Here is a 27,145-nt window from a genome sequence, read left to right on the forward strand (position 1 = left end):
TGGTGGGCTAGGGAACGTTGCTGGAATGCCTTTGGGGTCTATCTTACCTGTCACCAGAGGGCTTGAGTGCCTTTCTGAAAATAATTTTGTGATGGCCCTCCTAGTGGAACTCACTATATTTAGAATCTGATGCTGCGTTTATAAAGTTAAACCCATTGTCTTAAAAGCACAGCTCAAGACAGGCATTAGGTAATTTTTTATTTTTTGAGGGAGTGCACTTCAGAAAAAAACTATAAAAAGAGTGAAACCGAAAGGGGAAAGGGAAAACGCTGGGCAGGGATAGAATCAAAGCCTGGCCTTGGCCTGCTCACAGGGAAAGGCTCTGGAGCATAAACCACACCACAGAGTTGAAGCAGCTTTCTGTAACCTGGATCAGTCAGTCATTGGCTGGGAGGGTGGGGGGTGGAGTAACTTCCCAGGATGGGGCCTCCGTTCTCCCTCCTGCCAGGGCAATATTCCAGAAAAGGGGGCAGCTGTGAGTAGCCGACACAGCTGGAGAATGGATTCACTGGCAGAGTAAAGGGGACCTGGGTGGGGCACCAAGACAGCATCTACCACGTCCAGGAAAGACAGCGAGGGTGGATTTGCCAGATCTGCCATTGCCCTGGAGGTGAAATCAATGATTAAGCAACAGCTTGCCATCCTGGAAAAAGGGCTGGACCTAGAAGTCAACATCATTTGAAATATGGCAGGGCTCAGGGAACACCTCTGAGGCCTCTGGCCAGGACCACCTCACATAATTTGCAGGATCCAGTGCAAAATGAAAATGCTTGTTTTTAAAATAATGTTCTGCAACAGCAGAACATTAAAGCAAGTATGGACTCCTTACCCAAGGCCATGTGTGACTGGCTGTGCCTGGCAGCTGGAACTTGAAGGATTTGAGACACAAAAAACACACAAAACTGCAACCTGGGTGTCAGGCACAGCCACGTGTTGAGGTCCGAGGAGGGCATGTGACCCAGGCCTGGATGCCATGGAGATCAGAATCCGGGTGAGTGGGCTTGGAAGGAATGTGGGAATGTGGGTGGTTCTCTTTCCCAATGCCTCTGGGATCTACCCTACCCATCTGGTCAACCAAGTCACCGAAAATAGCTTGCGAGAGAGAGAGAGAGAGAGAGAGAGAGAGAGAGAGAGAGAGAATGTGTGTAAAATACATAAAGGCTAAAATAGGAGAAAGCTACAAAGCGCTGGAGGGCAGGAGTCAGAGAAGCCCGTTCTTGCTGGAGAGAAGGCTGCCTTGGCTGGTATGAACTGTGAAGGGGACCAGGGCGATATGCAAGGCAAACTGCAGCCGAAGGACCGGAACGCCCGGGTTCCCAAGTTTGCCGACGGGGTGGGGACAGTAGACACCACCATACTTGGGGGCCCAGCAGCGACAGACCTCGGATTCCAAAGGTCGGATCGTCACTAAGAGCCGACAGGACGGAGACCTGAAGGGTTTGCGACCGATCCGGCCTCTGACACCTCGGAGCTCCGACAGAGGGGGCGTGGTCTCTAGGGGGCGTGTCCTTCCCTAGGGGGCGTGTCCTTCCCTAGGGTCCGCACGTGCGGCCGCCCTCCGCCCCGCCTCCTGCGGGCCGCTGGGGAGGGGCGGGTACGGCTCGGTGCGCAGGTGCGGAGGACCGCTTCCGGGGGCGGGCAGCGGAAGTGAGGGCCGCGGAGGCCGGGCGGCCGGCCGTAGTAGGAGGGGCTGTGAGGTGAGGGAGGCCGGGAGCCGGAGTCTCAGGTGAGAGACCAGGTCTAGTGCCGCCCGGGAGGAGGGTGCGCGGCCCAGTGCGGGCGCCGTGCGGGCTTCGCAGCTACTGTCCCCGCGCCAGTTCTCGCGGGAGCCGGTGTGGTCGGCCTCGTTTGGCAAGGGGGGAAACTGAGTCCCCAAGGGGTAACTGCTCGTCCGCCTCACCAGCTTCGGTGGGCGAGCTACACCGGAGGCTTCTCGTTTCGACCGCGGTCCTTGCGGGCCGGGCCGCCGCTGCCCGCTCGCTCCTTCTGGCCCCGGCCCCTGCCTGCGGGTCCAGGACCGCCGGGCCGGCCGCGAGAACTTGGCCGACCTTGGCCCTGCCGGGTCGGGCTGTTGCGGGGGAGGGGAGGCGTGGCCGGGCAAGGTCCCCCAGCGGCCCCCGGCAGCTGTCCGCTCAGCAAAGTTCCGCCGAGCGCCGCGGTCCCGTGGGGCGCCCGGGACCCAGGAGCGATGAGAGCGGGCCCTGCCCTGCCCGGCTCCCGCGGCCTCGGGAGGGGCCGTGGGGCGCAACGGCGGTAAGAACCCACCCGCGCTGCCAGGGGACGGGGCAGGATTCCTGCAGCCGGTGACACGGTGAAGGTGGGGGGAGAGGGGGGCTAACTCGGTGCTCTTGTTCATTCATTTCTTAAGGGACAGATGTTTACGTGTGTGCTGGGCCAGGCTCTGTGCTGTGCCGAGGGACGAGTGGCACATTACAGTTCCTACGGAGGAAGCACAGGGTGCTGGGGGGGACAGTAAAGGGGAAGTGACGCTGGGGCTGAGCTCGGAAGAATCGTGAAGAAGGAGCTTTGGGGAGGGAAGAGTGTGGACACGGCCGCAGAGGCGGTGTCAGGGCTGAAAGGAGGCCGGGGTGGCTGGAGGGCAGCACCAGGCGGGGTGTGTGGCGGGGGTGTGCCGCGGCCAGATTGGAGGCTGTGGGGAGTTTGGTCTCCTGAGGTTGGGAGGGCCTCCAGGAATCTAAATCTGTAGGGATTTTAAGTGAAGGAACAATATGACTAGCAATGTGTTCCAGAAACATCTCTGGCTGTTGTGTGAGACTTAGGCCCAAGTGAGTCTTTGGAGGTTGAGTTCGGAGAGGAACAGGACAGCATGCGTGTGGCACTGTCAGGCATGGTGTCCCCACAGCCCGGCACACAGGGACTTGGACAGAAGGCTTGAGCTGCGGCCGGAAGTTGAGCCGGTGCAGGGGCAGCAGGGTTGGGACCAGACTTGAGGTGCTTTCTCCTGGCAGTGACCTTAGACAAGTTCCTTGGTTGCGGAAAGTGGAGGTTTCCTCCCCTTAGGATGGCTCCCTGTCGCCCCTAATTAAAGTGTTTAAAGACTTGGGGGTTTTCACCGGGGGCCCTCATTCAGCCTCACAGGTGAAGAGAAGGCAGGTCTCTCTGGCTTCCTTTCCCCGTGTGAATAAGTCCTTCTTTCCAGCTTTCTTTCTCCATAAAGTGAGTGATAACTCCTCTTTCGGGGTGAGAGACTCGATGAGGGAGGTTTCCAGAAAGAGCTGCGTTGGTAGTCCAGTCCATCCCGTTCAGAGCCTTCCCCTGGCCCCGTTACTTCTCACCTGGGCGTTCCAGCCCTCATGACTTGACCCCCGTTAATCTTTACCCCTGATCATACTGTGCTCCTCTCGGATATCTCACCTTCCTGCCCTGGACCTGTGCTACCATTGCTGTTTTTCTTACCTTCCTTCCTCCTCCAAGCTCACCACGGGACCTTGAGGTCAGGACTGAATTCACCTGGCCACCTGCCTCGTGTGCCTTTCTCACACAGTGACTGATACTCAGCCGTGGCTGGAATTATGGATCCAGGTGCTGTCTCTTCTAGAGTGTGAGTTCCTTGAGAGAGTGGCTGTCTTACTCCTCCGTAGCCCCTGCAGTGCCCAACACAAGGTGGCCATTGTTAGTGTTTGATGAACAAGGGAATGAGAGCTCATTGAATGAGAGCATCTGCTCACCACACAGGGCAGCTGTGAAGAACCCAGGCAGGAGTGACCCTACCCATCTGTCACATTTAAACAGTTCATTAGCCCTTTAAAATTCCCTAGTTCTGTGGTCGGCAAAGTGCGGCTCGCGAGCCACATGCGGCTCTTTGGTCCCTTGAGTATGGCTCTTCCACAAAATACCACGGCCGGGGCGAGTCTAGTTTAAGTTTAAAAAAATTGGCTCTCAAAAGAAATTTCCATCGTTGTACTGTTATTTGGCTTGTTGACTGATGAGTTTGCCGACCACTGCCCTAGTTCACTGATGGATCCTTAAGGTAGCTAGAGTGGCACCTGTTCTTGTCCTTTTTACAGGTGGAGAAACCAACGTTTGGAAAGGTTAAGACATTCAAAAGGTTAAATGACTTGCCTATGACTGCAAAGCTGGCTGAGCCAGGATAAAGAATTTGGCTCTTTTCCCTGTAGCCTAGTAGACTGATTGGCTAGAGCCGTGATCAGCAAAGTGCGGTTCTCGAGCCACATGCAGCTCTTTGGCTCCTTGAGTGTGGCTCTTCCACAAAATACCACGGCCTGGGCGAGTCTATTTTAAAGAAGTGGCGTTAGAAGAAGTTTAAAAAATTTGGCTCTCAAAAGAAATTTCAATCGTTGTACTGTTGATATTTGGCTCTGTTGACTAATGAGTTTGCCGACCACGGGGCTAGAGCATGCTGTTCATTCTGTTGTCTATTTTACCTCTCCCTGCGCGGCCCCGCAGTGCTAGGTGGGTGACACATGCTGGGCTTTTGCATCTCTTCAACAAGGAGTGTGGGGCTTGGGTGGTAACTACAGCTTGCCTTTCCCATGAGCTTTTTAACTACCAAAGGGTTCTATTTCATCCTTAGAAGTTTTGCCTCAGGAAACCAAGGGCCCAGGAGGGCTTCCGGGGTGTCCAAGCTCATGGGACATGTCTGAAACAGAACCTGTAAGGGTCTGGGTTTGGAAGAGCCATTAGTGGGTGAGGGCAGTCTCGTGAGCTGGTTTTCTCCCCTGTGAAATGTAAGAGAAACCTTGGTGTTAGTCATTGCTCTGCAGGTTTTGTGGGGCTTATGTGGTGGCCAAGTCCCCACTGAGGATTGTTTCACAGGAAGGGAACTCTGGTGTTATGTAAGATGGCCTGATATGAAGGAATCACGCCTCCCCAAGCTGCCTTGTCCTTCAAGTGCAGGAGCCGGTTGAGATGTCGGGAATGGAAGCCAATGCGGTAAGGGGCATTCCCCGGGCTGTGGTGTGGGGGGGAAGGGAGCACAGGGCCTTTGTGAAGTGGAACTCCCCAGGTGATTCCTTTCCCCTGGAGGTCTGGAACTGGAAGGAGTCCACCCTCCCACCCACTCCCCCAGGCAGAACCTGGAGGCAATTAAAGGTTCCGTGTATTTCTTCTGCCTTTCTGTACAGAGGGAAAGGAGGGAAGCCTGGAGGATTCCTACACCCAGCTAATTCCTCAGGCCTTTACTGGACCCTCCCAGCATGGACTGTGCCTTGGTAGCAGCAGGTATCCCTTAGGCGGCTTGCCAAGGTGCAGGCTAACAACTGGGAAAACTGCCTCACTTATAGTTGAGACTTGACCTCTGCCCACAGGGTGCCCCTCCCTGGGATTGAGGAATCCAGGCTCCCTGGTAAAGGGGAGGGGGAGAGGACGGGGACATGCTTGAACTCATCTCTGAGGTTGTGACTGTCCCTCTCTGCTCTAGACCATCCCAATCTGGCAAAATAAACCGCATGGGGCTGCTCGCAGTGTGGTGAGAAGAATTGGGACCAATCTGCCCCTGAAGCCATGTCCTCGGGCATCCTTTGAGGTGAGTGCACTGGAAGGGTCAGGAGACTAGAGGCTTAGAGTATGGAAGGATGGTGCTGCTCTGTGCCCGTCTCCTGTTGTGTTTGTTTTTTTTTTTTTTTTTTGGTCTGTTTTTCATTTTGTAAATGCTTACTCATGGATCCTGGTCATTGTGCCTTCCTGACTGCACACAAACCTTTGACCACAAGTCAGGTTCCCAATTTGCTCATAAATTCATAATCTTATATGTTTGATCCCTCTGCTAAGTGGCTCAGATTTCATCAGACTCTAGCAGTCGTTTCTCAGAACGGGCCAAAGGCCCTGGCTGAACCACATCACCACACTAGCCAGGTCTGTGCTCTGAGGTGTTTGCCTACAACCCTGGCAGATCCCCACGTGGGACACTGAGTACTGTGTTGTGACTCTGCTTTTCTTTACTGGCCCTAAGACTTGGCCACTTAGCCATCTATTTCTAGTTTCACTGAGGCCCAGCCTCCTCTTTCTGGGCAAATCTGGCCTCTCCTTTACTAGGCTACTTCAGTCTTACTTCTGGGTCTATGGGGCCTTTAGCACCCACTCTGCAGTAGACATTCTTGCCTGGCCAATGTCGCTGAGACCCCCTTCTGCAAGTAGTGTTTATTAGTCCCAGCTGCCTCCCTCTAAAAACTAATGGTTAAGCACCAGCTTCAGGCTACTTAAGGTGTGTGTATCTGGGGAGCTGGGACACAAAAGAATAACTTCAACTTTCTGCCTTCACTGAAGAGGCAGAAATATATGCCTGAAAAGACATGGGCCCAGTGGTTACAGAAATGAAGGAGATGAATTTGTATATTAGATATTGACCTGCGAAGTCTGTAGGAGCTGGATCTGAAGTCGGAAGTAGTGTCAGGGTTGGTATTAGAGTCAGGAATGGGGTTAGGAGTGTGTGTGTTATGGGATGGAGGGGGACCATCCCATGACCCAGATTATCCAGAATTGCCTAAAGGGCACGATCGGGATGTGGCCCTAACTGCCTCAAGTATCAGAAACAAGGGAAGCACAGCTCGGGAGTTTGGGGGACTTGGTGGAGGATGCTCAGACACTTGGTTATAATCTCTCCAGTCCTTTGGCCAAATGCTGCCGGGCAGAGCTAATCAAGGACACAGGTTCCCACAAGGCAGGGGGTTTGTGTAAATAGTACAAGCATACCTCAGAGGTATTTTCAGGTTTGCTTCCAGATCACCACAGGAAAGCAAGTCGTAATTTTTTACTCATGGTCTTGCCCTCAGTTGTAAAAATGAAGTATCTGTGAGGCTCAATAAAGCAAGGTGTGCTTGTATCAGTAAATACCAGCTAACATTTACTAAACACATGCTGTATGCTAAGGCATTGTGCTGGCTACTTTATCTATGTTCTCACTTAATTGCCAGTGGTGGAGCGCTGCTCTAATCAAGGAAAGCTTCCCTAAATGGCCCACCTGAGCAGCAGCTCCTGGGTCAATGGAAGATCACTCCTGTGAGACCCAGGCTCCCTAAAAGTGAGGGCCATCATTCCTGATCCACCTACCAAACAACTGGTACCAGGAACAGCTGAATTTAATTCATGTATAGGTGGCTTTTTGAGAAATTACTTCTGTTGTAAATTACTCTAAAATATTATTTAAGGAAATATTTATTTTTTAAATTTACCCACATAAAAACATTAAGTTATGGAAAATAAAGAGAAAAGAGCCCAGATGGGGTGGTTCAGTTGGTTGGAGTATCAACTAGTATACCAAAAAGATTGCAGGTTCAATCCCATGTTGGGGCATGTATGGGAAGCAACAGATCGATCTCTCGCTCAAATCAATAAACATATCCTAGGGTGAGGATTAAGAAGAAAAAGGAGAAAGAAAAATATATTACCTATAATAACATAATCATGACAGTAACTATTGTTTTGGTATAGTTCTTTTTCTAGATGTATGTTTTTTGTATTCACATTCAACATGATTGAATACTCTTAATTTTTTTTTCATTTAATTTTAACAGTGTCACTCAGACTCTGTCCCCTGGTTGTTGTTCATTTGGGTTGAGGGATTATTTTAAGGAATCCTACTATATTCCTTTTCTATAATTGTGTCTTTTTATTCAAGTCTAAATGTTCAAATTACCAAGGTGGCTTAAAACAATGTTGTGCCCTAGCCTGTTTGGCTCAGTGGATAGAGTGTTGGCCTGCAGACTCAAGGTCCCAGGTTCGATTCTGGTCAACAAATACTCTCACACACACACACACACACACACACACGTGTGTGTGTGTGTGTGTGTATAAAAAATCTTAAAAAATAAATAAAACAGTGTTGCTATAACAGTGTAAATCCCAATTAGCTACAAAGGTGTGGTCAAGAGCTAGCCAGAGGAAACTTCCTGTTAATGTAACAATTATTGATATCCTTGCACCTGTATTCTCACAACCAGAGGGCAAGACACTGGTAGACAATAGCCATTTCTGTTAAAAGGTAACTGGCCTGTTCCACTAAAGCCCTTCTTTTCTGTAAAAGACAAGATTATAAACATTTAGGCTGTGGGCTGTGTTACAACTACTCACTTTTGCAGTTACAACTTAAAAGCCATCACAGACAACACATCAATCAGTGAGCCCTGACTGGTGTGCTCAGTTGGTTGAGCGTCATCCCAAGCACCAAGAGGTCACTGGTTGGATCCCAGGTCAAGGCACATGTCCAGGTTGTAGGCTCAATTCCCAGTAGGAAGCATGCAGGAGGCAGCCAATCAATGTTTCTTACCAATGTTTCTCTCCCTTCCTCTCTAAACTAAAAAACATATTCTTAAACACACACACAGAAATTAGTGAGACTTGTTTTTCAAATAAAACTTTATTAAAACAGAGCCCATCCCTCCTCTAGGCCACCTGTTTTGCTTGGATACAACAGCCTCATAACTGGTCTGTTCACCCTCCCATCCGTGTTCCAGACAGCAGCAGAGTAATCTTTTAAAGCCTAAAATTGAATCCTTACTTAAGACTTCCAGTGGCTTTTTAGCCATGCAAAACTATTTGTAATCCCACAAACTTTTGCTTCTGGCCGCTTATTCAAGCTGTTTCCAACCTGGAACCCTCCTCTCCATCCTCTGAAAGAGAAAACAGTAGGCATGGATGGGTCCAAGAAGCCTTTCTGACACCCCAGTGCTGAATTAGGTGTCCTCCTATGTATTTTGCCCAGATTGATTGCCTCATCATGTTTGTTGGTGAATTTTGCGTCCCTATAGACCCTGCCCAATGTCTCTGATCTGTGTCTGAGAGATGTGCCCCCAGTCCCTACTTTGGCTGACATCGCCTGGATCGCTGCAGATGAAGAGGAGACATACGCCCGGGTCAGGTAGCCGAGGCAAAGGCCAGACTGCTGGGGAATGGGGAGCTTCTGCCCAGGTGAGGCAGGCAGCAGGGGGAGGGCTTGTGAGAGGCTGAGGGCAATAGAAATGATATCTCTGGGTTCAGAATGGAAGCAGAACCTGGCTGTTAATCTTGTAGGGGTGGGTGACAGCATTTTAGAAGGGGCGAGTGGCCAGCTCACTGATAAACCTGTCTTTCCCTGATCCAGGAGTGACACACGCCCGCTGAGGCACACTTGGAAGCCCAGCCCTCTGATTGTCATGCAGCGCAATGCCTCAGTGCCCAACCTGCGTGGGTCCGAGGAGAGGCTCCTGGCCTTGAAGAAGCCAGCCCTGCCGGCCCTGAGCCGCACCACAGAGCTGCAGGATGAGCTGAGCCACCTGCGCAGCCAGATTGCTAAGATCGTGGCAGCTGATACAGGTAGGAGGCTCCGAGTCAGGGCCAGAATATAGCAGGCTGTTCCTTTTCCCCTGGCTTTTGGACAGGATAGTGGTAAAGAAAATGATGGTCCCCGGTTCAAGGGGACTTAGAACTAGGACTCGGTTGCTCTGAGGCCTGGCTAGTCTTGGTCAGTTATTTTGAGCTTGACTAGTTTGGTCAGGAACAAGATCTTCACTTAGCCTGTGACCCCAAGCAGGTTTTCTCCCTTGGCCACAAAACCAACACCCTCTGCCAAGTGTCTCTAAGATCATGTTTTCTATGAGCCCTCAGCAGCTTTCCTTTTCCATATAAGAAATAAGCATCCCCTTTGAGCACGTCTTCTCTTCCCTTGTCCTGTCTACCAGACCACCTCTCCATCCTTCCACTTTCTGTCTGCAGCTACAGCAGAACAATAGAAAAGGATGGGAGTCTGCCTTTACTAGTGGCATGAAATACCAATAAGTGTCTCTCCCAAGCAGCTCAGGGTTTATTTATCCCCATATTCCTTTTTTTTTTTCTTTCTCCTAGTTAAGCTCAGTCAGTTCCTAAAGCTTACCAGGTGGTAGAACATGAAAATTAGTGTTCTTTTTGAAATCTTTATATATATATATAGAAATTGCATTTATTGGCAGCTAAGAGACAAGCTAAAGTAGTTTATGAAAAACTAGAGTGTTTCTTAAAAATTGAGGAAATTCGTTAAAATTTGGGAAACTAGGAGGATGGTCACCATTCTATTGCTACAGAATGCTTCTTCCAGCCAGACAGCAGTTAAAGAGGGTAGTCAAAAGCACTAGCCCCGTTAGAGAAAGGAACAAATTCAGGCTTTTGTCCTGTCATTGTTTCCGTCTAAACAGGCTGTTAGTCCCGAGCTCGCTGCAGAATGGGAGCTTTTGGGAGCCAAGGTCTTTACAGGGTGCGGGTGGGAGGTGCTGTGCTCTCCTGGAACAGGGAGAGCCCTGCTTCTACATCTTAAAACCCTGAGAGGGAAGCTCAGGGGAGGACCTTCCTCCCGCTTACAGAAGCCACGCTGGCTCTTCTGGGAGGTCCTGGTGTCAGCCCAGGAAATGAATGTTTGGTAGGCAGTGCTTGTGAGCAGAAGATATGACTGCTGTACTCTAGCCCCCATGTCCATCCATGCCTATTGTTTTCTCTTTCAGCTTCGGCTTCATTAACGCCAGATTTCTTATCTCCAGGAAGTTCAAATGTCTCTTCTCCCTTACCTTGTTTTGGATCCTCATTCCACTCTACAACTTCCTTTGTCATTAGTGACATCACTGAGGAGACCGAGGTAGAGGTCCCCGAGCTTCCATCAGTCCCCCTTTGTTCTGCCAGCCCTGAATGTTGCAAACCGGAACACAAAGCTACCTGCAGCTCATCTGAAGAGGATGACTGTATCTCTCTGTCCAAGGCCAGCAGCTTTGCAGATATGATGGGGATCCTGAAGGACTTTCACCGGATGAAACAGAGTCAAGATCTGTAAGTATTTGATAATTAGCTCTAGTGATCTATTTACTATTTTAGTTACCTGTGGCCAATGATCTAATAGAGGGTACTTACATAGCAAGTCCTCAGTAGTTGCCATGTGTTAACTTCATTCACAAACCTTGCCACCTGCTTGCTAATGCCTGGGGCCCCAGTTTGAGGAGTAACAATTTACATTTGTTGGGGTGATCTAACCCAACCAAATGTTAGACTAGTATTGAGATCATATTCAAAGACATGGAACACTGCCCAAGACAGAGCAAGTACTCAAATTATTAAATTATTAATAATTAAGCTATTATTATGTCTCTAGGAACCGGAGTTTACTGAAGGAGGAGGACCCTGCCATCCTTATCTCTGAGGTCCTAAGAAGGAAGTTTGCTCTGAAGGAAGAAGATTTCAGTAGAAAAGGAAACTGACAGCACTCAGCTCTGCACTCAGTCTCCTGCTCCTGGAATTCCTTCAGTAGCTGCCTTCCTCACCGCAGATGTTTCTGTCTCTGCATTAGAAGTTTTCTGCAACAGTCTTCCCGAAAGCTAGCGCGTGGACTGAAAGAAAAGAGCTGGATTACTTGTTTCCCATACTTTAAACCTTTGCAGAAGCTAAGGCCTATTGTGAGCTGAGACACTTGTTACAGGTAAATGTATCGATTGGAATGTTTCGGTCTAAAGGCTAAGCTAGAAGTTTCTGGTTTTTCCTTGCCCCTGTGTGAAAATAAGTCCTGAATGACTTACTTCACTGCATAAGACCCTATAACTGGTCTTAACGGACACTTTGTGCCCAGCTGTCACTTACTCTTAGCAGCTTTCTTGCAGCAGAGAGAGCTATCAGTGTTTATGTACATGTTCACAGGGCAGGAAAAATCTTATGCTGCTCCATCACAAACCAACACCAATGCCCAGCAATCACCCTCTTCCCGTGTCTAACACCTAGATGTAGAGGTCGGCCCTCTGGACCAGCTGGCATTTGGGCAGCTTCTGGGAGGCCTGGGCTGTTTTTTTTCTTAAATATATTTTGTAATACCGTACAACCAAATCTACCCTCCAAGGCCTTGGGGCCTCATTGGTTCCACTGACTGAACTCTTGCTCTTCCGTGGACTTTAGTTCAATCCCAGTAGGAAACAGAAATGGGGAGGGGAAAGAGAATACCATCTTTCTTTGAGGCCCTTGACTGCTTCTTTGTATTGGGCCAAGGTTTGTATCCACACCATGCATGACTCAGATGCCCTCAGGTCCCTTTCCCTGCAGTATGTATCCCGTGTGTGTTTGGGTTGAAGTACTACCTGACATTAAAGGATTTGGCAAGATACTGCATTTGCTGTGTCCATCTTTGAGTTACAATCATCTGATGTACTCAATGGGTATAGGATTCCTGTTAATTTTGTAGTATATGAACTTTCATTAACAGGCTCCTGACTTCCCCCTTTTCCTTATAAGGTCCTGCCTTTTATTTTTTTTAAATGTAGAGATTTTGCCCTAAGCTCTTAAAGTGGTTCCATGTTATAACTTGCAAGCTTGCCCTTTAGGAGCCTCTTAGGTACCACACCTGCATCACAGAAAACTGCAACCTGATGGATAAAATCTTGGATAGAACAAAGGTCAAATTAGACTCCTGTTCAGCTCAGACCTACTGCAGTGACAGCATCTAATATTAAAAAGTTGCTTTTTCACCCTAGCTGGTTTGGCTCAGTGGATAGAGCGTCAGTCTGCGGACTGAAGGGTCCCAGGTTCAATTCTGGCCAAGGGCACATGCCGAGATTTCGGGCTCAATCCCCAGTATGGGGTGTGCAGGAGGCAGCCAATCAATGATTCTCTGTCATCATTGATGTTACTCTCTCTCTCTGAAATAAAATATTTTTTAAAAAGTTACTTTTTCAAAAATAAAACTGGTAATGTTTTAATTACCACAAGAGCCGCTTGGTAAACAGTCATTTATTTGGACTCAGTTTTATAAAGGGAGTTCTCACCCACTTTGTAATAGAGGAGTGTTACAGTCACATCTAGATTGCTATATAGCTTAGGATTTTTAAGGGAGAGATGTTTAAACAGAGACTATAACTTTAAAATGCTGTAAAGTCACCACAAAAATAAAATAACAAAAAATACTGCTACAATTCTACCTTCTACCTATCTATCCCCCTGCTCCTGTTTACCACTCAAAAAAGTGTTAGGAATTAGTGGTCCCAAGCTTAGGTTGAGTAAGTATGATTACAATCAGAGATTAAAAGTATACACATCTCTAAGAAGCAATGTCCCAGTTAGGCATCTGAAACAGCAAAGAGTTGCTTGAGTAATAGGCCCTTTAGTGGAGATATGAATTCCTCCCCTGCCTCCTCAGTGTTCACTGAATTCATACAAGGAATTTACTAGCCACCTGTTCTTCAGGAAAAGGCATGATGCCAACCATACTGTCTCAAGTATCACCACTGGCTTTATTTACACAAAATGTTCAACAACAATAGCTTCATTCCATACCTCCCCAAGTATTTTTAAAACCAAACCCTCAAAGATATTTAGACTTGGTGTCTGATGACTTGGTTACCTTCAGAGTCCTGGGTAAAGAGCAAATCAGGCTGCAGGTTTAACTGAGTGAGCCTATCCTGGCATTGAGCCCAAGGGCTGTTAGGAAACTGCCCTAAATCCTGACTCCTATTGTTGGTTACCTCTTGGAAAGGAACTCTGGAGTTGTGAGCAATGACCCGCTGGCCCTGAGAATCCTCAGTGAAAAGCTGACTCCAGGAGTCCCTGTCATTCTGTTCACTGTCCCAGGAGACCACAGGAACAGGACAAGATCTTTGTTTCACTACTTCTGTGTTTTCTCCGCTCCAGGACTCCCTGTAAGTTTGAAAGGGGACAGGAGCCTGCCTATTTTCTTTGGCAGACACCTTTTCCAATTTAGGCTTGTCCAAGGGCTGTTGGCTCTTGCCCCCAAGTGGTTTACTGCGTCTCTCCATACCCTGATGGTTCCTTTTCTTAGATCCATGAAGCCATTCCCTTTTCCAGAAAGAATCCTTCTGTCCCTCCTTCTGGTCCAGCAAGCAAGAACTTTCCAAGTCCTGGGTGAAGCAAGCCAGTGAGTCTTGACTCTCTCCAGCACAGACTAAGTTAGTCTCAGGCTGGAACAAAGACAGCCCAGTCAAGAATGGGGGTCCCAGTCTGTGGTGGCCAGAAGCCTGGAGGGACTGAGGAGAAAGTCCAGCTTCCTGGATGTCTGTAGGGGTTGAAGTGGCTAAAGGGGGTGCCACACAATCATCGCCCAAGCCCTGGATCAGATGGTCTAGCTGGGTTGCATCTTTCTTAGACTTTCTGTTGGTCTGACTTTCTATATATGACGAAACACTCCTCTGATCACCATTTTTCTTTCCTAGTGAAACAGACATGAACAAATATTATTCTGCAGGAAAACTCTGCCCTGAGCAGGATTTAGCTGGTTCTTTCTGAAATCAGTATCAGCTGTTATCACTACCTTGTGCAGGGGTCTTAGACTCTTCACATCCCTTGTCGCTGAGCTTCCAGCTTTCAATCTCTATTCTTGCCTGAATGATCTTTCTAAAACAGACCTACTATATCCCCCTACTCAAATGTATATGCTTCCCATGAGCTCCATAATAAAGTCAAACATGACATAATCAGACCACTTTTCCAGCTGAGTTTTCATATGGGAAATTTGTGTTAACTGATTTAAGAATCATACTGCAGAAACTGTTTTGTGAAAGATTTGTCTATTTTGCCTAAGAATTCTATATAAACAGAATATACCAAAATTTTACAATTTGAAGTGGAAAGTGTTGTGTTTTTGGTTTTTTTTAAATATATTTTATTGATTTTTTACAGAGAGGAAGAGAGAGGGATAGAGAGTTAGAAACATCGATGAGAGAGAAACATCAATCAGCTGCCTCTTGCACACCCCCTACTGGGGATGTGCCCGCAACCAAGGTACATGCCCTTGACCGGAATCGAACCTGGGACCCTTGAGTCCGCAGGCCGACGCTCTATCCACTGAGCCAAACCGGTTTCAGCAATGTTGTGTTTTTTTGTTTTTGTTTTTTTTAAAAAAAAAGCCTGTCCTTGTTAAAGCAAAAAAGCTTAAGTTTTTGTTTGGGGTATGGAGAGTGCATTTTGAAAGTTTATGCAAAGCAATCCTGGGTACCGCACCAAGAATTAGAGCTCTCCTTTCACCTAGCAGGAACCTTGCTCAGTAAGCCCCAGCCTGCTCTGAGTCAGCTGTTCCCCTGAAGTGGGACATGCAGGCAAAGAACCATCAAAGGATATTGAGACAACAAGCCAACTTTATGCAAACCTTTTTTTTTTTTAAATATATTTTTATTGATTTCAGAGAGGAATGGAGAGGGAGAGATAGATAGAAACATCAATACTGAGAGAGAATCACTGACTGGCTGCCCTCTGCATACCCCACACTGGAAATTGAGCCCGAAACCCAGGCATGTGCCCCTGACCAGAATCGAACCTGGGACCCTTCAGTCCACAGACCGACGCTCTATCCACCAAGTCAAACCAGCTAGGGCAATGCAAACCTTTCTAAAAAAAAAAAACATTGTTGAACCTTGACTAATTTGAGACACTTCATACAAAAATATGAATTATCAATTAATCATGCAGACTACTCGTGGCCAATCCAAGACATACACCTAACAAAAGGTCAGCTCCCCTATATACCCTCAACTCCCAAGTATACCCTTCCTCACTGCTCTGACAGGGAATTCAAATACTGAATATTAGACTGAGCAAAACAGAACCAGAAAAGTATGTTTGTAAAAGCATGTATATATTGCTTTTCAGAAGGCGATTTTGTTTTATAACCTCTTCTAATAGGTGAGCTATGCACTGGTGTCACTTATAAATGTTCCAGCATGAAAAAATGAAAGCACTCCTTTTTGCTCCCTGGGTGTTCCCAGGCAGGTCACCATACCTGACTGCAAGGTGAAGAAGGAAGCAATGCTGGTCTGCCGAACGCCTGCAGGTGGAGTTCTTTGAGGAGGCTTTCTCTCTCTAGGCAAGAGTGTTAGCATTTTGGTGCTTGACTTGATTAAATGTGTCTGAAAATTAGGAGAAAAAGAATAGAAATTATTAATATCAAACCAGTTGCCAGTCAGGAGAAATTCAGTAAACACCAGTGACCCCCCTGATGGACCCTTTGGATTCCCCTCAGATCCTATTTCCTAGGTAGTTTTTGCTGTATATCATCTTCCATCATTTCTTGCAATACCGATGGTATGTTTTTCTCAGGAATCACAAATTCCAACTATAGCCCAATCTTTCTGCTTCCTCATGGAAATCAGGCTGAATAAACAAACAGGGTTTGTTGAAGGGATTCCAAGGATGAATTTACAGTTAAAAACAATGATTCTCCATCAGCAGCAGTTGATGCATTTCAAGTTTTCAAATAGTTACACAGTGGTTAAGAGCGTGGCGCCGGAGTCACACAGCTTGGATTCAAATCAATTCCAATCTGCCACTGCCACTTAGCTATACGACCCTCTGCAAGTTGCTTAATCTCTGTGTCTCATTTTCATTGAGAAATGGGGTCAAATAACATTACCTATCCCATTGGACAGTTGTGAGGATTTGGTGAGTTAATTCACATAAGTCTTACACAGTTCCTGGCACTCAGTAGGAGGAAAGGCAATGAAACAGCATCAGTCTTACCATACTTTCATTTCAGGCCCCTTTAGACTTTACAGTATGAATTGGAAAATGGACCAGAGAGGTTTTAGAAGTGCCAGCTTTTATAACTTCATCCTTATTGGTGTGGTTTTTTATTTCTATTTGCGTGCTATGGAATGCCTGAGAACTAGTGAGAATAGGGTTATATTCAATTTAATTTGGCTATAAAAGTCAAAGAAGAGATAGGATTTACCAATATTCATGCAGCACGTTAGAAGTAGGCGTGAAACCTGAACCCAAATTATTAATTCTAGCCCAAAGCTGACTTCATCTTATTTTTATATTTGGAAATTAAAAATGTAAGTGATTGAAACGATAAAAGAAATCCTGGATTTAAAATTCATATTTTGACTTATAATAGGGTATAGAACTTTCCCTTTTACCATACAAAACTAGAAATCTGGATAAGTTACATGAAACAACTGGTTTAGACAATGGGTAACATTCAGTGCAGGACTGTGATCCCTGAAAAGGATTTTTAAGAAGGAAAACAAATAAGGTGAGCCCTGTGACCATCCTAGTTTTCTGTTTGGAAGAACGTGCCAGACTACCGTGTATACAGTGGCAGAGCACCACATCCTGCTTAATGAATAGAGTAAATTGAGATTAGAATTTGAGGAAGCTGAGGTGGCTGGGATTTGCAGCACAGAGAAATACATCCAAAAATCTATGTAGAGATCTCTTGAGTCTATTACTGAATACTAACCTACACATGTGTTAGCTGACAACCCATGGGGCCAGACAAAGAAATGCCAGGATTACAAACTGAGTAATTCCCAGAGCTCACACAGGTCTGGGTTAGTTTATAGCCAGAGTAGAGGGACCTCCTTGAATGTGGTGGAGTTCTCAGAAGAATCACCCCTAGCCTTAGAGCCAAACTAGCCAGAGCAAAAGCTATTCCAAAACAGCCTTAACAAAGCTTAAAAACAAGCATTTACAGTAGCAAGCTGGTTAGCAAGTAACTACCTACCTAAACAAGTTTCAGTATTCTTTAAAGACAACAAAACCTAGACACCTAAAAATGTAGCACTGAAGATGCTAGCATACAATAAAAATTAACAGATATATGAAGACGCAGGAAAATAGCCACAATTTGGGGTGAAGGGAATCAGTTAATAGAAACAGATCCAGGGATGACAGAATTAGCAGACAAACCTTAAAACATCCTACCTAATAAAAGAGTAATATGCAAATTGACCCTAACTCTGCTACACCCACCAGCCACACCCACCAGCCAATCAGGAGCAAATATGCAAATAAACCCAACCAAGATGGCTACAGCCACAGAGAACAGGAGGGAGGCTTGGGTTTCCCCGGTAACAAAGGAAGCCAAGCTTTCCGCCTGCAGTTGCAGGCCTAAGCCTCCACTCAAGGCTACAAAGTTTCGATTAGAGAAGGTAAACAAATCCAAACAGAAATGGCAGCAGCCACTGAGCTGGAAAGAGCGGGAGGCTTGGGTTTCTTCCGGAAATGGAGGAAGCAAAGCTTCTGCAGCCCTGGCTGGCCTAGGCCTCCGCTCCAGGCTACAAAGTTTCAATTATAGATATACACAAACCCCAAAAGAAATGGCTGCCGGCCACGGAACGAGCAGGAGGCTTGGCTCCACTCCAGGCTACCAAGTTTCAATTATAGAAGGTAAATAAATTCCAGATACCAGGGCCTCTGCTTGGGTCGCCAGGAGGTGTGGCTGGTCTGCAAAGCACCACAGGCCCTTCACCCAGGCCGCTCCACACCCCAAGGAAACCCCCACCCTGATCCGGGATACCCTTCAGGGCAAACCAGCTGGCCCCCTACCCGTGCACCAGGCCTCTATCCTATCTAATAAAAGAGTAATATGCAGATTGACCATCACTCCAACCCACAAGATGGCTGCCCCCATGTGGTCAAAGATCCTGCCCCCATGTGGACACAAGATGGCCAACAGGGGAGGGACCAGACCTGCAAGGGAGGGCAGCTGGGGGCAATCAAGCCCGCAGGGGAGGGCAGTTAGGGGTGACCAGGCCAGCAGAGGAGGGAAGTTGGGGGTGACCGGGCCTGCAGGGAAGGGCAGTTGGGTGGGACCCAGGCCTGCAGGGGAGAGCAGTTGGGGGGGACCAGGCCTGCAGGGGAGGGCAGTTAGGGGTGACCAGGCCTAAAGGGGAGGTCAGTTAGGGGCAAACATGCTGGCAGGGGAGCAGTTAGGCATCAATCAGGGGGGGCAGAGGAGTGGTTAGGGAAGATCAGGCTGGCAGGCAGAAGCAGTTAGGGGCAATCAGGCAGGCAGGCAGGCAGGTGAGCAGTTGGGAGCCAGTAGTCCTGGATTGTGAGAGGGATGTCTGACTGCCCGTTTAGGCCCGATCCCAACGGGCAGTCGGACATCCCTCGAAGGGTCCCAGATTGGAGAGGGTGCAGGCTGGCTTGAAGGACACCCCCCCTCCCCCTCCCCCCATGCATGAATTTCGTGCACCGGGCCTCTAGTCTATATATATATAAAACCCTAATATGCAAATAGACCGAACAGTGGAACAACCGAACAACCAGTCACTATGATGTGCTCTGACCACGGCGGGATAGTGGAGCAGGTGAGTGGGGACGCCAGGCCAAGGCAGGGCACCAGTTGCTATCATCGGGCGAGTCTCTGGTAGTTACTGAAAATTCTTTGCTCCCGCACGCTGCAGTCCCACCTGGCACTCGCACCTGCTGCTGGCACAGGCCCCACCCGCACCCACTGCCAGCACCAGAGCCACTGCTTACACCCACTGCCGGCGCCCAGCGCTACCCCCAATTGTGCTCAGCACCGTCAATGGGTGCGGTCAGTGGGTGCGAGCGGCGGGTGGCGGCTGCCAGTAGCAGCTGCCAGTCCCAATTGTGCCTCAGGGTTTCTCCACCTCCCTCTGCTCCTGAGGGGCAATCGGAGCAGCAGCAGCTCGTACCCGCTGCTGGCGCCAGCCCCAATTGCTCCGTGCCATCAGCAGGTGTGATCGGGCTGGTGCCATCAGCACGTGGGAGCGGTGGCAGCGGGAGTGGGGCTGCCAGCAGACAGGGGACTGGGGGCCACAGCAGGAGGGGCTGGGCAGGGGCGTGGAGGATGGGCTGAGACCCACCCCTCTGCCCACCGCAGCCTTGAGGCCCACAGTTCCTTTCAAGGTGCACAAATTCGTGCACTGGGCCCATAGTTTACTATAAATTGCTCAAAGGTTAGAGACTACTGAACAAAAAATTTGATGACATTTTGAACAAAAACCTTTTCCAACCAGTCACTATCATGCCTTATTAAGTCAGGCTGAAAGGATGTGCTATCTAATAAGGAAAATTATCTAAGGAGTCTGACCAAGAAAAGCTATCGGATTCTCATCATCTCTAGCAATATAAATAAGCTGTTAAATTAGTAACAGTTTTAAATCAAAACTTACTTCAAACTTTCCAAACCTGCAAAACAAGTAACACCCTACTGTAGTTCAGGATTTCATAAACTCTTGCCTGGTCCTAGACCAGTGGTCGGCAAACTCATTAGTCAACAGAGCCAAAAATCAACAGTACAACAATTGAAATTTCTTTAGAGAGCCGAAAACCAACTTCTGCGCATGGGCCACAAAGTTTCAATCGCATTGTACGTGCGCGCCCACACATGGTATTTTGTGGAAGAGCCACACTCAAGGGGCCAAAGCGCCGCATGTGGCCCACGAGCTGCGGTTTGCCGACCACTGTCCTAGACTATTACAACAATCTCTTAACTGGTCAGATTTCCATTCACTGCCTGTTCAATCAGTCCCACATATAGATCAACCTTCTTAAAGAACAACTGTGATCATGCCATCACATTGTTCTGTCAATAGATTCTCTGCTACCTATAGCATAAAGGGTGGACTCTTAGACTACACACATTCATATTCCAGTTTACCTTTTCCTCCATTACCAAAAACCCTTCATGCACCCTGCATCATAATACTCAGCTAGATGCCAGTCCCTATTATGGCCTCCACCTTCCTCACTTTTGTGCTTCACAAAGAAGGGCCTTTTTCACACCCAGCTCTGGAAATGCTATATATTCTTCAGCTCACCCCCAAACATTTCTGATTCCTACAGCCATATGTGACCCCTTCCTCTTTTGAACTTGACATGTATCACTTGATATTTTAAGACTTCTCCTACAAAACCCTAGGATCAACATTTGGCTCACTTTTCTCTCTATCCACACAACTAGTGTAATATAGTAAGTACTCAATTCAATAAATATTTTTACAAAGAGGATGGATATATAGGAAGGATACATTCCTGTTTCTGTGTTATATATACCAACTCATTATAGTTTCAACAACAACACTGTCAGAAAACACTAAGGCTTTTCTAATACTGTGAGCAAGGCTAAGATGAGCTCCTGTAACTGTAAAACGGATGTCACACATAAGGTCCAAAACATAGATAGGATGAAAGGGTACAGTCACTGAAATTGTGAATGTTTCCTCTCAAGGTAATCTAACAAATTACCAAAGTAATCTAGAAACTGATAGTTGTGCTATAATATGATATTGATAGTTGAAGGAGCCCAGAAATAAACCCTCACAGAAGATTCAATGGTGAATTGACAGTCTTTTCAATAAAAGGCAACAAAAGAAAAAAATAAATAGGAATTTATCAAAAGTAAAAATCTTTCGTGCCTCAAAGGACACTATCAAGAAAGTGAAAAGACAACATAGAGAATGGGAGAAATATTTGCAAATCATATTATCTGATAAGGGATTAATATACAAAATATGTAAAGAACTCCTACCCTAGCCAGCTTGGCTCAGTGGTTGAGTGTCTACCTATGAACCAGGAGGTCACAATTCTATTCCCAGAGCACATGCCCAGGGTTCAGTCCCCAGTAGGGGGTGTGCAGGTGGCAGCTGATCAGTGATTCTCTCTTATCACTGATGTTTCTATCTCTCCCTCTCCTTTCCTCTGAAATCAATAAAAATATTTTTTAAAAAACTCAAACCTGTGTGTATTTCATAGCTACTTTAGGAAGCAGCAGGTTTCTACATTGTGTAAAAGGGCACCTTTAGTACTTTGCTATGGGCTGGAAGGCTTAGTCAGAGAAACAGGAACTAGTTGGGGAACCCAAGTTTTACACAGGACTGGGAATAAGCTAACAGGGTAGGAAATGGTATCAGGAACTGTGGTCATAAGGTTCAGGCCTCCAGAAATCAGAGGATGGTAAGGGCCTAGAGATCTTGGAGAGAGGATTCCCGCCATACACTAGATCAGCAGAACAAATGTTTCCATCATTAACACCATGAAAGAAAATGGTGCCCTGGCAGGTGTTGTTCGTGGTTAAACCATCAATCAGTCTGTGGACAGAAGGGTCTCCGGTTCGATTCCTGGTTGCAGATTCTATCTCTAGCCTTGGTCGGGGTGTGTATGAGAAGCAACCAATCGATGTGTCTCTCTCATATCAATGTCTCTGTCTCTGTCTCTCTCTCCCTCCCTCTCCCTCCCTCCCTCAGGTGAGGATTAATAAAAAGAAAGGGGGGAAGGGAGGGAGGAGGAAGAAAGAAGGAAGAGAGGGAGGGAGGGAGGGAGGGAGGGAGGGAGGGAGGGAGGGAGGGAGGGAGGGAAGGAAGGAAGGGAGGGAGGAAGGAAGGGAGGGAGGGAGGAAGGAAGGGAGGGAGGGAGGGAGGAGGGAGGGGGGGGAAGGAGGAAGGGAGGGAGGGAGGGAGGGGTGTAATTTGGGGTGACAGAGTTGCATACATAGAGGTAAATTACTGGCACTCCTCAGTGGGTTACTCCCTTTCTCTCTCCTGAACTCTTCCTAATTCTCTTCCATTTCTCTCCTCTTTCTAAATTAAACAAGTATACAGGTTTTCCACCCAGCACATGTGTCATTCCAGAATGTATTCTATAATAAAAGGCTTATTCCTAATTCAGGAGTAATAAATACCCATTGCACATTTTGATCCTTTTTTATAAATATGTATATTTTCCCATCAACCATAAATTAGTCTTTTCTCTATATTTGGGGAAAAAACAGTCACCATTCTACCTGTGCTATAATATGATACAACTTATACTTTTTTGCTTGTTAATTCACAAACTAGAGAAGAACAAAATACCAAGGAAGATAACTTTAAACTACTGATTTAACAAGCTTAGTTAACACAAGGTCCTCTCTCAGGAATTCCTGCATTGCAGAAAATGTGTTTCAGGTTTCTAAAGTGATCCAAACTTTAACTATTGTATAGAAGGGAGAGACTTTTATATTTACTAAACAAAGTCATATGTTTCATATTCTTAATTTTAAAAACAGATACATTCCACTACAGACCTAGTGATTCCACTTCTAGAAATTCATCCTACAGATACATTCATGTACTAGTATATGCAAAATGATGTGTATAAATTTTTCATTGCAGAAGTGTTTTTAATAACAAAAGATTGGAGATAACTTTTCGTCAGTAAAGGACAGGTAAATATACACACACACACACATGCTATGGGCTGAAATGTATCTTCCCAAAAGTCCTATGTTGAAGCCCCAACCCCCATAAGTCACGATCTGTCCATGTATACCATCTCACACCTTTTAGATCTCATTCACTCTTGTCTGCCTCACTCTGTTCCAGCCATACTGGCCTTCTTGCCAAATATACACAAATCTCAGAGATAGTGCAATTTGGTTTGACAAGAATATTCTGAAAAGTCTTAAATTAAATTGCAGCAAGCCAGAGAGTGGAAGGAAGAGACAAGAAGGGGTTAATCAGTTAACAACTGCAGACAAAAACCAATAAGACTGCTTACATTCCTGAGTGTGAGTTGGAACTTTTTTTTAAATCCACACCAGAGAGAGAAGAGGAAAGGGAGGCAGGGAGAGGAGAGGGAAAGGGAGAAAGAGAGGAAGAGAGAGACCAAGAGACCCAGATGTGCCCTGACCGGGAATCAAACCAACAACCCTTCTGTGCAGGGGAGGACGCTCACAGCCACCCATGTGTGTTGGAACTTTGAATTAACTTCCAGGTGGCTATTTCTGTCATTATCCAAGAGAACAGCCAGGTGCAACTGAACCCTAGGAGCCATCTCATCACACATATGCATGAACTTTCCGGACTGTTGCCTGTTCATCCAAAGGAGCAAACACTTCCTCCTTATAGACTGTGCTTATCCCAGAACTAGCTCCCCTCCCCCTTCTCCCACTCCCTTTATCTATACAGCCCATGTAAATTCTTTCAAAACTTACATCTTTGTATGGGGCCCCAACCAGGGTTGAACCCACAACCTAGGTTGTGCCCTGACAGGGAATCAAACCCAAAACCTTTTGGTTTATGGGATGGCCCTCCAACCAACTAAGCCACCTGGCAGGGCAACCCTTTTTTTAAAAAAAAGACGTTCAGCTGTGGAAGTTAATTTTTTAACAGCTTCCAGACCACCTCAATAAAATGAATATCAGAACGGTAATCTTTTTGCTAGCAGAGGATCTTGCCTTCAACTTGTAAAAATTGCAACATCTGAGAAGAGCAATTTGTATCTCTTTCTCACCCCCATCTCTTCTTCTCTCTCCCCCACTTTCCCCCTCTCTCCCCGCAACATGCACCAAGGAAAGGCCATGTGAGCACATAGTGAGAATGTGAGAATGTGAGAATGTGGCCATCTGAAAGACAGGAAGAAAGTCCTCACCAGAACCTGACCTGAACAGACTAGAACAACAATGTCTCATTAATGGATACTGTTCCATGGAATGGAATGCTATATAGTCTTTAAAAAGAATGGAGCAGCTCTTTAAGAATGCATATGAAATGATCCATAATATGCAATAAGCAAAAAAGCAAATTGCAGAACAATGAATAATATGATCCTATTTATAAGAAAGAAGATATGATTTGCTTGCAGATGCATAGAATAACTAGAAAGATACATAAGAAAGTTGTGGCCTCTGAGATGGGGAAGGATGGTTAGGACTATTAGGGAGATACTTTACTGTATATCCTATACATTTTAAATTATGTGCCACGTGACTGTATTACCTATCCCCAAAACATTAAGTTTAAAAAAAATTAAAGGAGCAGGTGGCTCATTTGTTACTTCTCAAGAAATGGCTTTAGTTGTAAGATGTGTTTGGTGTTTGTTTCTTTTCCTCTTTTTTAAAATATATTTTTATTGATTTCAGAGAGGAATGAAGAGAGAGAAAAACATCAATGATGAGAATCATTGATTGGCTGCCTCCCACACCAGGGATCAAGCCCACAACCGGGACTTGTGCCCCGTCGAGGAATTGAACTGGCAACCTCCTGGTTCATAGGTCCACACCCAACCACTGAGCCGTGCTGGGTTTTTTTTTGTTTGTTTGTATTGGATTCAGAGAGACAGAAACATCAATGATGAGAGAGAATCACCTACCTCCTGCACACCCCCTACTGGGTATCCAGCCCACAACTTAGGCATGCAACCCAGGCATGCAATCCAGACATGCGCCTGGACGGGAGAATCGAACTGTGACCTCCTGGTTCATAGGTCAATGCTCAACAGTAGAGCAAGCCACTTTAGAGCAAGAATCCTGTCTTTCGTGTGTTTTGAGCTTCAGTTTTCATGAGCAACACCCGCCGGGCTGTAAGAGGTTTTTTTTGTTTGTTTGTTTGTTTTTTTAACAATACTCAATTTTTACTCAAGCAAGCTGTAGTCACCCAAAGAAAAGAATGTCGTTCATGATTTCGATTAGGTTAACCACCTGGTCTTGAGACCATTATCCAAACTATCCAAATTCAGCACACTTGGCTAATCTCAAATCCCTTTCTACCTGCTCAGTTAATCTTCCTTGTTAATCCCAAATCATGATCATCTCTCTCGCCTCCAAAATCACGTTTCCCTTGAAACTGCTCACCTGGGCCTATATTCTGCTTTGTAGAGCATAAGAACACTGGCCTCTGTAGCAGTAAGCACTGGGCTCACGTGGGAACATTTCTTAACCTAAGCCTCGATTTTTTTCATCTTTAAAAAAAGATAATGGTTTCCCTGGCTGGTTTTGCTCAGTGGATAGAGCGTTGGCCTGCGGACTGACGGGTCCCAGTTTTGATTCTGGTCAAGGGCATGTACCTTGGTTGCAGGCACATCCCCAGTAGGGCGTGTGCAGGAGGCAGCTGATCGATGTTTCTCTCTCATCGATGTTTCTCTCTATCCCTCTCCCTTCCTCTCTGTAAAAAATCAATAAAAATATATATATTTTTAAAAAAGATAATGGCGGTATCTACATCACTGTGTGTTTGTGAGTACCTACCATTAATAGGTCATGTGATACTTCAGCAAAGTGCACCCCTTTTCTTCCCCTTAAACTGTAAGCCACTTTAGAGCAAGAATCCTGCCTTTCGTGTGTTCTGAGCCTCAGTTTTCATGTATAAAACGGGTATCATTCTTCTCCCTACCGCACAGAGCTGTACCAAACAAGGTAACGTACCTGAAACACTGAGCACAATGCCCAGCATAAAATGCTCAAAAGCATCCAAGATTATCTCACACTTCTGTTCCTTTGTAATGCCTAACCCAGAACCTCGAAACGTGGCAAACCTGGGTGTGATTCCCAGCCCTTCCTAGCTGGGTGCACCTGGGGAGTCACCCCAGTTTCCTCGTCCCCACAGGGTGATGGTGCAGGATTTCACACAGGGTCTGGCATCGCGTGGGTGCTCACGAAGCACGAGGCCAGCTCCCTTCCCCGACTCCTCCATTTTTTCCCCGCGAAGTTCCTGGTTCTCTCAGGAAGACCGCCCGCAAGCTGGCGGCTACGCGGAATGAAAACTTTCTTTTTTCCTTTTTCTTTCCTTTTTATATTGACATTATTCAGGGCCTCCCTCACCCCCCTTTGCCCTCCACTCAGCCCCTCCTCCTGCCGCCTCGCAGGGCTCCGAGCTCCTCAGGAGCCGCCCCCCACCTCGAACCCCGCGGCCCCAGTCTCTCCACGTCCCTCCAGTCTGCCGGCCTCCCGCCCCCACTTCCCCCCCGCCCTCGCCAAACGCCGTTTTTCACCCTCTTCAGACCCCACTCCCTCTCGCCTTGGAATTCCCAAAGCTGTTTCCTTCTCAGTCCCTGACTTGACCTTCATCACCCCCCGGCCCCCCGGAGTGTCCCTCCCGCCTCCCCGAACACCCTCTCGCTCCCCGCCATCCCACCTGCACTTTCCGCCTCTTCAGCGCCGCCGCGTCCAGCCACACGCCGCAGGCCTCCTCCTCCTCCTCGGGGCCTGAGCGCCTCATGGCCGCTGAGGGGGCCTGGCTCGCTCGCCTTTCGCGGGGTCGGGCTCCGGCCGCCTCAGGAGCAGCCACCGCAGCCTCCGCCAACGTTCGGATCTCGCGCCAACGCTGGGGGCGGAGCTACGTCGCCGACCTGACGCAGGCACCGCCCCCAGCGTCCGCTCCGGCCGGCCCAGGCCCCGCCCCTTTCTCAGCCCCGCCCCTTCCTCAGCCCCGCCCCACGCGGAATGGAGGACCGCCAACCCGTCTTCTCCTGCATGGAGCCCTTTTCTCTTTATGAAGGACTTCGTGCTCTCTTTGCCTTCAAAGGTCGTATTCCGGGAAATATGCTGTGTGGACGCGTTTGAGACTCTGCATAAGAAACGTGCATTTTCTTCTTGCTGAGTTAGTTGTACTTCCTTATTGCAAATACTAGAGGCCTGATGCAGACAAGTGTAGGCCTTCCTTCCCCCAGCTGCCGGCACCAGCTTCCCTCCAGCACCGGGACCCAGGCTGGCTTCCCTCCAGGCGGCTTCATC

General features: G+C 47.4%; 2 protein-coding genes across 6 annotated transcripts; one reads left to right on the plus strand and one right to left on the minus strand.

Annotated features, from left to right (window-relative positions):
* Positions 1–1,630: 1,630 nt before the first annotated feature.
* Positions 1,631–12,066, plus strand: MTFR1L (mitochondrial fission regulator 1 like). 4 transcript variants are annotated; one of them, XM_028155291.2, is made up of 7 exons: positions 1,631–1,726; positions 4,798–4,914; positions 5,402–5,506; positions 8,727–8,836; positions 9,059–9,270; positions 10,464–10,746; positions 11,066–12,066. In XM_028155291.2, the coding sequence occupies exons 2-7, from the start codon at positions 4,891–4,893 to the stop codon at positions 11,169–11,171; spliced, it is 840 nt and encodes a 279-aa protein (XP_028011092.1). In that variant the 5' UTR covers positions 1,631–1,726; positions 4,798–4,890; the 3' UTR covers positions 11,172–12,066. The 4 variants fall into 4 exon arrangements, with proteins under 4 accessions (XP_028011092.1, XP_028011087.1, XP_054576385.1 ...); XM_028155286.2 differs by having other exon boundaries at positions 1,632–1,726; positions 10,428–10,746; XM_054720410.1 differs by lacking the exon at positions 1,631–1,726 and adding an exon at positions 1,739–1,879 and having other exon boundaries at positions 10,428–10,746.
* AUNIP (aurora kinase A and ninein interacting protein) lies at positions 11,231–26,661 on the minus strand. Of its 2 annotated transcripts, XM_008148062.3 has the most exons (4): positions 26,547–26,661; positions 15,683–15,809; positions 13,295–14,116; positions 11,231–11,322 (listed from the first exon to the last, which is right to left on the minus strand). In XM_008148062.3, the coding sequence occupies exons 1-4, from the start codon at positions 26,628–26,630 to the stop codon at positions 11,231–11,233; spliced, it is 1,125 nt and encodes a 374-aa protein (XP_008146284.2). In that variant the 5' UTR covers positions 26,631–26,661. The 2 variants fall into 2 exon arrangements, with proteins under 2 accessions (XP_008146284.2, XP_028011083.2); XM_028155282.2 differs by lacking the exon at positions 11,231–11,322 and having other exon boundaries at positions 13,166–14,116.
* Between the last annotated feature and the right edge of the window lie 484 nt (positions 26,662–27,145).

The sequence above is a fragment of the Eptesicus fuscus genome, chromosome 9 (genome assembly GCF_027574615.1).
Source record: "Eptesicus fuscus isolate TK198812 chromosome 9, DD_ASM_mEF_20220401, whole genome shotgun sequence".
Classification (NCBI taxonomy): Eukaryota; Metazoa; Chordata; class Mammalia; order Chiroptera; family Vespertilionidae; genus Eptesicus; species Eptesicus fuscus.